The following is a 9,553-nucleotide window of genomic DNA, read 5'->3' on the forward strand; positions in this document are numbered from 1 at the left end:
TAACACCGTCAAAGTTTTAGCCTTTTAATGTAGCACTATCTTTCTACAAATCAGCTTCTTCCTTAAATTAGGAAAAAACAAATTTTATATCATTACAAGTGCAGAAAGAGTATAACTTTCTAAATAAAGGGTAAGTATAAAAATAAACTCAATGAAAACAAAAAGTTACTAAATTCTAGTTAGACACTATTGATTGCTGAAGGCTCTGAGCATGAGATTCTTTCTCTGTCAAATAGGGTGTAAACCAAAAATTAAATTCTAAGGCCCCCCAGCCATCTGAATGGACTTCCTCCTCAGCCAGGGCTCTTTTAAAATTTAACCTGAGAGGCTGTTTCAGGCCACGATGGAAAGTGAGAGTCGGACATACCCCCTTATACCTCTTCAGCATTAACAGCAACACGGACTTTAAGTCTGATAAGAAACACTTTACAAGCTATTCTCTCTGAAGCCTACTATGTGAAGGCTTCCTCTGCAAATAAGAACTTTGGTTGCCATAATCCTTTATCTTAGCTCAGACATTCCCTTCTGTTGATCCCAGGTCTTTAGATAAACTCAACCAGTTGTCAACCAGAAAAAATTTTAAATCTACTTTTAAGCTGGAAGCCCCCTGCCCCCACCCCACCCTACTTCACATTGTCCCACTTTTCTGGACAAAACCAATGTACTTTTATTTTTTTTCGGAGACGGAGTCTCGCTCTGTCGCCCAGGCTGGAGTGCAGTGGTGCAGTCTCAGCTCACTGCAAGCTCTGCCTCCTGGGTTCACGCCATTCTCCTGCCTCAGCCTCCTGAGTAGCTGGGACTACAGGCGCCCACCATCACACCTGGCTAATTTTTTTGTAATTTTAATAGAAACAGGGTTTCACCGTGTTAGCCAGGATGGTCTAGATCTCCTGACTTCGTGATCCGCCGGCCTCAGCCCCCCAAAGTGCTGGGATTACAGGCATGAGCCACCATGCGTGGCCATGACTTTGATCTTTTACTCCTTATTTTAGGGCTTCCCTTTGCACCTAAAATCAGAATCTTTACTAAGTCCTTCTGCAGTCTAATTTCTTTTCCTCCCTTACCTGTTTCCCCCATATCATTTACACAGCATCTCTTACATATAATCCTACCTCTGAGCCATCTTCCAAGCTGTGACTTTGGCCAGCAAGTCTTTGCTATCTTTACTTGGTTTTTTCTTACTACAGTAGCCCCTGAAATCCTGGCTTCATATCAGCTTGCCTTCCAACCGGGAGTAGAAGGCAACAAGGCTAACTGTTGGAAGAACGTAAATAGACTCCCAAATAGCTGTTAGGAACTGAGCTAAGCCAAAATTCAGAATTAACTGATTAGAATTAACATAAACTTGTAGAAAAGGCACTGGAAGTGCATATAAATGGTTGAAGAAAGTGAGACAGCGTAAGAAGGAAGTTGTCAGTGTTTACTAAGGGATGTCAGTTATCTCTCTAAAGGAGAAAGTTGTACTGAGCAACTGTGCCATGCGTGGCACAGTGGCCCTTTAAGCCCATGTTTTTTCTTCCCCTGTGCCCACAAAAGAGCTCCTAAACATTAAGAGGCTCTTTTGGTCTGTTTCCAACAAGATTTTAGGTAAGGTAAGAATATTCCCTGAAAGTTTGGGGTTTATTAGCTTTTGGTTTTATCTTTACCCACTTCCTCCAGATTGAGTTTCCCAGCAATTTTTGTGAGGTCTTTGTGTTTGACTTCTGTTCTCAGAGAAAGGCCAGAGTAGTACATTCACTTTATTTGGCTTTTTTTGGTTTAAATGATTTTTAACTTATAATCTTTTTCCTTTACCTTACATTTGCTAAATGTATTGCAGTCCTGCTTACATGTGGAAATCTCCATCATATGTGCTTATAGGATATTGAAGTTGGATACCATATTTGCTAAGTTATGTTTTTTCACTTAAAGGACACATATTTCATTTGGTTTTATAATTTCTGGCACCATTTTCTACTTCATTTTGCTTTATCTAACCCCACAATTTTACTGATTTACTGGTTCTCACTTTTTATTTCAGCTACCCAAACCTCTTTCCCTGACTTATCAAGAGAGATTATTGGTTCATTCATTCTCCCAGGCCCTGGGTGAGTGAGCTCCACTCTTACAACTGACATTGATGACATGAATGCTCTCAGATTTCATATTTTCTCCATAATAATGTTTCATATTTGTTGATAAATCATTCATTCTTATCTATGTCTAAACTCATTCATTTAGTAAATATTCAGAGTTAACTAATAATAATAATGATAATTGCCATTTGTTAAACACACAAGTTGTAGACCAGACATAGTTAATATTTTAACTCCTTATATGGAAATTTTAAAACATGTACACAAGTAAACAACATTGCCCACGTATCTGTCACCCAGCATCAACAGTTAACAACCTATAGCAAATCTTATTTTATCTATATTTTACCCAACTTGCTTTCTCCTATGCTCTTTTGAAGCAAATCTTAGACATATAATTTTATGTGTAAATATTTTAGTATATATTGTAAAGATAAGGGCACTTAAGACGGAGTCTTGCTCTGTCGCCCGGGCGGGAGTGTAGTGGCCGGATCTCAGCTCACTGCAAGCTCTGCCTCCCGGGTTTACGCCATTCTCCTGCCTCAGACTCCCGAGTAGCTGGGACTACAGGTGCCCGCCACCTCGCCCGGCTAGATTTTTTTGTATTTTTTAGTAGAGACGGGGTTTCACCGTGTTAGCCAGGATGGTCTCAATCTCCTGACCTCGTGATCCACCCGTCTCGGCCTCCCAAAGTGCTGGGATTACAGGCTTGAGCCACCGCGCCCGGCCAAGGGCACTTTTTTAAAATACCACTATCACTTCTAAAAAACAGTAAAAAACCAAATCAATAAGAATTCTTTGGTATCATTAAGTATTTAATCAGTGTTTGAGTTTCCAGTTGCTTCATAAATATAATTTCAGCATGGTTTTTCAAATGTGTTTATTTAACTTAGGAAGTGAATAAGGATTACACATTACAATTGGTTGAAATGTTTTTTAAGTCTCTTAATATATAGGTTTTCCCTCCATTTCTTTTTTTTCCCCTTGTAATTTAATTGTTGAAGAAACTGGTTTGGGTTTTTGGTGTAGTTTTCCCACAGTCTGCATTTTGTTGATTTAATGAGTGTTTCTTGTATGTATATTCTATAAATTAGTAGTTGAACTTGTGGCTTGATTAGGTTTAGGTTTGAATTTTTGGCAAGGTAGTGGTGTGTTCTCCTATCTGAAGGGATATGATTATCTGGTTGTCTTTCATTTTATGATGTTAGCAGCCGTTGATGATCATTGCACACCAGTCCCTATTCCTTGTGTCTCCAGTCATTTGTCTGAAGCTTATTTCTTTTTCTTTTCTTTTTTTTTTTTTGAGACAGTCTCGCTATGTTGCCCAGGCTGGAGTGCAGTGGTGCGATCTCGGCTCACTGCAAGCTCCGCTCCCGAGTTTACACCATTCTCCTGCCTCAGCCTCCGAGTAGCTGGGACTACAGGCGCCCACCACCACGCCTGGCTAGTTTTTTGTATTTTTAGCAGAGACGGGGTTTCACCATGTTAGCCAGGATGGTCTCGATCTCCTGACCTCGCGATCCACCCACCTTGGCCTCCCAAAGTGCTGGGATTACAGGCGTGAGCCACTGCGCCCGGCCCTGAAGCTTATTTCTAATAGATTCCTAAAGGAGGATGCATGGTAATGTTCAACAAGTTATCTGCTGCCTTTATGTTTCAAAGCCAATTTATTTGGATATAGAATCCGTGACTCACATGTATTCCTAGAATATATTAAATGTATTTTTGTTGTTGTTTTTTTTCTTTTTGAGATGGAGTTTTGCTCTTGTCGCCTAGGCTGGAGTGTAGTGGCACAATCTCAGCTCACTGTAACCTCCGCCTCCCAGGTTCAAGCGATCTTCTGCCTTAGCCTTCCAAGTAGCTGGGATTATAGGCACCCGCCACCATGCCTGGCTAATTTTTGTGTTTTTAGTAGAAACAGGGCTTCACCATGTTGGCCAGGCTGGTCTCGAACTCCTGACCTCGTGATCCGCCCGCCTTGGCCTCCCAAAGTGCTGGGATTACAGGTGTGAGCCACCACACCCAACCTAAATGTATTCTGTCATTATCTTTTTTTTTTTTTTTTTTTTTTTTTTGACATACAGTGTTGTTGTCAAAACAGTCCAGATAAAATCTGTTTTTCTTTCCCTTATGAGTGACTTGGTCCTTTTGTCTGGATTCCCAAAGGAGTTTTTATTTTTCTTTAATATCTTGTCGTTTTTCTATATAACATATCTTATTGATTGTTCTGAATCATATTTTTTAGATATGTAGTAAGTTCTTTTCATGTGAAGTTTCAGTCTTTTTTCTTTTTTCTTTTTTTAAGAGACAGGGTGTCACTCTGTTGCCCAGGCTGGAGTGCTGCCAAACATGACTCGCTTCAGCCCTGACCTCCTAGGCTCAAACCATCCTCCCATCACAGCCTCCTGAGTGACTGGGACTACAGGCACATGCCACCACACCCAGCTAATTTCTTTTTCTTTTTTGCAGAGACAGAGTTTTGCCTTGTTACGTAGGCTGGTCTCACACTCCTGGGCTCAAGTGATCTGCCTGCCTCAGCTTCCCAAAGTGATGGGATTTAGAGGCAAGAGTCACTGCACCAGGCTTTTTCTTTTATTATTTATTTATTTATTTATTTATTTATTTATTTTCAAAATGGAGTCTCACTCTGTCGCCCAGGCTGGAGTGCAGTGGCACAATCTCGGCTCACCACAACCTCCACCTCCCAGGTTCAAGCGATTCTCCTGTCTCAGCCCCCTGAGTAGCTGGGATTATAGGCGTGCCCCACCCCATCTGGCTAATTTTTGTACTTTTAGTGGAGACAGGGTTTCACCCTGTTGGTCAGGCTGGTCTCAAACTCCTGACCTTGTGATCCACCCACCTCGACCTCCCAAAGTGCTGGGATTACAGGCGTGAGCCACTGTGCCTGGCCATTTTTTTTTTTTTTTTTTGGAGATGGCATCTCGCTCTGTCACCAGGCTGGAGTGCAATGGCACAATCTTGGCTCACTGCAACCTCTGCCTCCCGGGTTCAAGCGATTCTCCTACCTTATCTTCCCAAGTAGCTGGAACTACAGGTGTGTGCCACTACGCCCGGCTAATTTTTTGTATTTTTAGTAGAGACAGGGTTTTACCATGTTAGCCAGGATGGTCTTAAACTCCTGACCTTGTGATCCACCCGCCTCCACCTCCCAAAGTGCTGGGATTACAGGCATAAGCCACCACACCTGGCCTATTTTTTTTGTTTGTTTGTTTTGAGACAGAGTCTTGCTCTGTTGCCCAGGCTGGAGTGCAGTGGTGTGATCTTGGCTCATCACAACCTCTGCCTCCTAGGTTCAAGTAATTCCCCTGCCTCAGCCCCTGAAGTAGCTGGGACTACAGGTGTGCGCTACCATGTCCAGCTAATTTTTGTATTTTTATTAGAGATGGGGTTTCACCATATTGGCCAGGTCTCGAACTCCTGACCTCAAGTGATCCGCCTTCCTCGGCCTCCCAAAGTGCTGGGATTACAAGTGTGAGCCACCGTGCCTGGCCACATTTATCATTTTCTTACTTTAGCTTATTTTGAAATATTAGGCTATGGAGGGCCAGGCGTGGTGGCTTACGCCTGTAATCCCAGCACCTTGGGAGGCCGAGGCAGGCGGATCACGAGATCAAGAGATCGAGACCATCCTGGCCAACATGGTGAAACCCTGTCTCTACTAAAAATACAAAAATTAGCTGAGCATAGTAGTGGCGGGCGCCTGTAGTCCTAGCTACTCAGGAGGCTGAGGCAGGAGAATGGCTTGAACCCAGGATGCAGAGGTTGCAGTGAGCTGAGGTTGCAGTGAGCTGAGGTCGCGCCATTGCACTCCAGCCTGGTGACAGAGTGAGACTCTGTCTCAAAAATAACCCAGAAATATTAGGTTATGGATTTCATCTGTTTTGTGGGCATGTCTTTCTTACATGTGCTTTCACTATAGGAATGCTATTTTAATCTTTATTATCTTTTTTGATAACTTTGTATGGGATTTGACTGTAATCGTTTTGTTTCTAATTTTTATCTGAGGTTGGTCTTTCTACATTTTTAGGAAAGAAAGGTGAGTCAGAATTGCTTTTTTAGCTTCACAGCTCTAGATCCCCCTCCTTTAAGATCTTCCTCCACTGCTCCTTTATCTCCATTTTATCAATTTCTATTTAGTGCCATGCTTCTTCCTTTTTTTTTTTTTTTTTTTGAGACGGAGTCTCGGTATGTCGCCCAGGCTGGAGTGCAGTGGCATGATCTCGGCTCACTGTAAGCTCTGCCTCCCAGGTTCACACCATTCTCCTGCCTCAGCCTCCCAAGTAGTTGGGACTACAGGCGCCCGCCACACACCTGGCCAATTTTTTGTGTTTTTAGTAGAGATGGGATTTCACTGTTAATCGGGATGGTCTCGATCTCCTGACCTTGTGATCTGCCCGCCTTGGCCTCCCAAAGTGCTGGGATTACAGGGTTGAGCGACTGCACCCGGCCTTCATTTTTAGAGAGAGTGTTGGTTTGTTAGTTTTGAGAATTCATAGGGCTAAGACTGCTCTAGCCCTTTCGTATCTTACTGTGAATAGATAAGGGGACTGAGTCTTCAGAGAGTTTAATGGAAGAATTAGTGTTTGAACCGGTTCTCTTACTTCAAAGCCTATGCTCTTAACTATGCTTTACAGTCTAGGAGAGAAGTCAGAATACAGTATACACTTTTGGCCAGGCACGGTGGCTCACATCTTCAATCCCAGCACTTTGGGAGTCCGAGGCAGGCATGGTCTCTCACACTTTTAGTCCCAGCTCTTGAGGAGGCTGAGGCAGGCGTATTGCTTGAGCTCAGGAGTTCTAGACCAGCCTGGGAAACATGGCAAAAATCTCATTTCTACCAAAAACATAAAAAATTAGCCAGGCATGGTGGTGTGTGCCTGTAGTCCCAGCTACTTGGGAGCCTGAGGTGGGAGGATCGTTTGAGTTTGGGAGATTGAGGCTGCAGTGAGCCAAGATCACGTCACTGTACTCCAGCCTGGGTGATAAAGTGAGACCCTGTCTCCAAAAAAAAGATAAAACAAACAAACAAACAAAAAACAGTATATATCTTATATCTTTATATCCTATAGGGACAGATTGAAAGATTACTAACAGGTTAATATTTATAAATATTCACTACATAAATGAAGAGAATCAGTCACCAGTGAATGGTTGTTGCAATAATCCTGGCAAGAAAAAATGAAAGAGCAAAACAAGGCAATGGCAATAGTAATAGAGAGATAGGGAGAAATTGGAGAGTATTTAGGAAAACTTTGTGACTAATTAATTAGATGTGGAAGGATAAAGAGAGGGAGGGGTCAAACATGATGTCCAGGTTTCCAGCAAAAGCAACTAGGTGGATAGTGGTGGCATTCAAAATTTAGAGGCCACAGGACGAGGAATAAATTTGTAGCAATAATCATATGGCTAACTGCAGTTAGCTTTACTAAACATAGTATGCATTTGCAATTCTACACAGTTGGATACTTGCATATCTACCTGGTACACTCTCAGTTCCCTCCATTCCTATATAAATAATGAATTCCTGGTAATCTGTCTTAACCTTGGTTTCCCCCCAAAGCAGAGCCTGAGATAAGAATATTTGTACAACTAGTAATAGGAGTGGGATTTGGAAAGAGGAAAACAGGGAAAGAGGGAAGACCAGTTTGAGTGTCTGAGGGTGTGTTATTGACTTTGTTACTCCTGTGGGCAACTGAGGCTCAGTTCCACTGGAGACCCTCTAAGGCACTTTGTAGACTGTGCCTCAGAGATGCTAAAGATCAGAAAAGAAAAGTGTTTATTCACTGTCTTCCTTTTCCCATTGGTCAAAGGTTGCCCCATGGGTATAAATTTCCTCACACTTCAAGGTTTGTATGTGTGCCAGAATGGCTGAATAGGTTCCTGCAGGTATTCCAAATGTGGTTACTAGAAGTCTGAAGACAAAAAATGAGAGATGACCAGTACACAAAGTGAAATACTGTCAGGTTACACAGATGATTGCCAGAGCAATGGCTGGAATAAAGAGTTGGGCCCACAGAATGTGAGGTGGGGCACAAGAGGTGTCTTCTTATTCATTATCTTTCAAGATTTAGCTAAAATTTCGTTGCCTCCGGAAGCCTTCCTTAGCCTCCAGGTCTCGGTTAATTATTGCCCTTCTTAATTATTCCCTATACACCTCTATACTTTTTTTATTATTTGTTTATTTATTTATTTATTTATTTATTTCGAGACGGAGTCTCGCTCTGTCTCCCAGGCTGGAGTGCAGTGCTAGGATCTCGGCTCCTTGCAACCTCTGCCTTTGGAGCTCAAGCGATTCTCCTGCCTCAGCCTCCTGAGTAGCTGGGACTACAGGCCTGCATCACCACACCCTGCTAATTTTTTGTATTTTTAGTAGAGACGGGGTGTCGCCATGTTGGCCAGGCTGATCTCAAACTCCTGACCTCAGGTGATCCACCAGTCTGTGCCTCCCAAAGTGGTGGGATACAGGCGTGAGCCATGCACGTGGCCACCTCTATACTTATTGCATAGCATTTTAATATAATACTTTATTGGAATTGCTATTACTTATCTGTTTCCCCTTTATATTTCCTATATCTTGATAGATTGGGATGGAGTTAGAGTCTGAAGGAAAATTTTTATTATTTCAGATGACAGAACCTAAGGGATAGTAAATGGTTAGACCAGCCACTTTACTTTTTTGTTTTTGTTTTGAGACGGAGTCTTACTCTGTCACCCAGGTTGGAGTGCAGTGGTATGATCCCAGCTCACTACAGCCTCCATCTCCTGGTTCAAGCATTTCTCCTGCCTCAACCTCCTGAGTAGCTGGGCACGTGCCACCACGCCCGGCTAATTTTTGTGTTTTTAGTAGAGATGGGGTTTCACCATTTTGGCCAGGCTGGTCTCGAACTCCTAACCGCAGGTAATCTGCCTGCCTTGTCCTCCCAAAGTGCTGGGATTGCATGCGTGAGCCACCATGCCCAGCCAGACCAGCCACTTTAAATGTTATAGGCTGTAAGGACCTAGAGGGTCCTTCCTCATACCAGTTTCAAGTCACATCTTTTGGCCCAGTGTACCCCTTAAAATTCCCAGTTAGGGCAGCTGAAGTTCTCTTGTTTTTTGTTTTTTTTGTTTTTTTTATTTTTATTTTTTTAAAATTTTATTATTATTATACTTTAAGTTCTAGGGTATATGTGCATAATGTGCAGGTTTGTTACATATGTATACTTGTGCCATGTTGGTGTGCTGCACCCATCAACTCGTCATTTGAGACTTAAATGTTAGACCTAATACCATAAAAACCCTAGAAGAAAACCTAGGTAATACCATTCAGGACATAGGCATGGGCAAGGACTTCATGTCTAAAACACCAAAAGCAACGGCAACAAAAGCCAAAATTGACAAATGGGATCTAATTAAACTAAAGAGCTTCTGCACAGCAAAAGAAACTACCATCAGAGTGAACAGGCAACCTACAGAAT

At 42.5% G+C, this 9,553-nt stretch overlaps 1 protein-coding gene across 2 annotated transcripts in view; it reads left to right on the plus strand.

Annotated features, from left to right (window-relative positions):
- Positions 1 to 9,553, plus strand: part of EIF2B3 (eukaryotic translation initiation factor 2B subunit gamma) — a 155,666-nt gene that overhangs the window by 14,874 nt on the left and 131,239 nt on the right. Inside the window, exon 4 of one of the 2 annotated variants that reach the window (XM_017881820.1) lies at positions 2,021 to 2,087. The exons of the other annotated variant lie outside the window; for it this stretch is intronic. Within the exon in view, the coding sequence (XP_017737309.1) occupies positions 2,021 to 2,087 (67 nt within the window). The remainder of the gene's footprint in view (positions 1 to 2,020; positions 2,088 to 9,553) is intronic. 2 annotated transcript variants of the gene reach the window in all.

The sequence above is a fragment of the Rhinopithecus bieti genome, unplaced genomic scaffold (genome assembly GCF_001698545.2).
Source record: "Rhinopithecus bieti isolate Rb0 unplaced genomic scaffold, ASM169854v2 scaffold_12155, whole genome shotgun sequence".
Taxonomy (NCBI): Eukaryota; Metazoa; Chordata; class Mammalia; order Primates; family Cercopithecidae; genus Rhinopithecus; species Rhinopithecus bieti.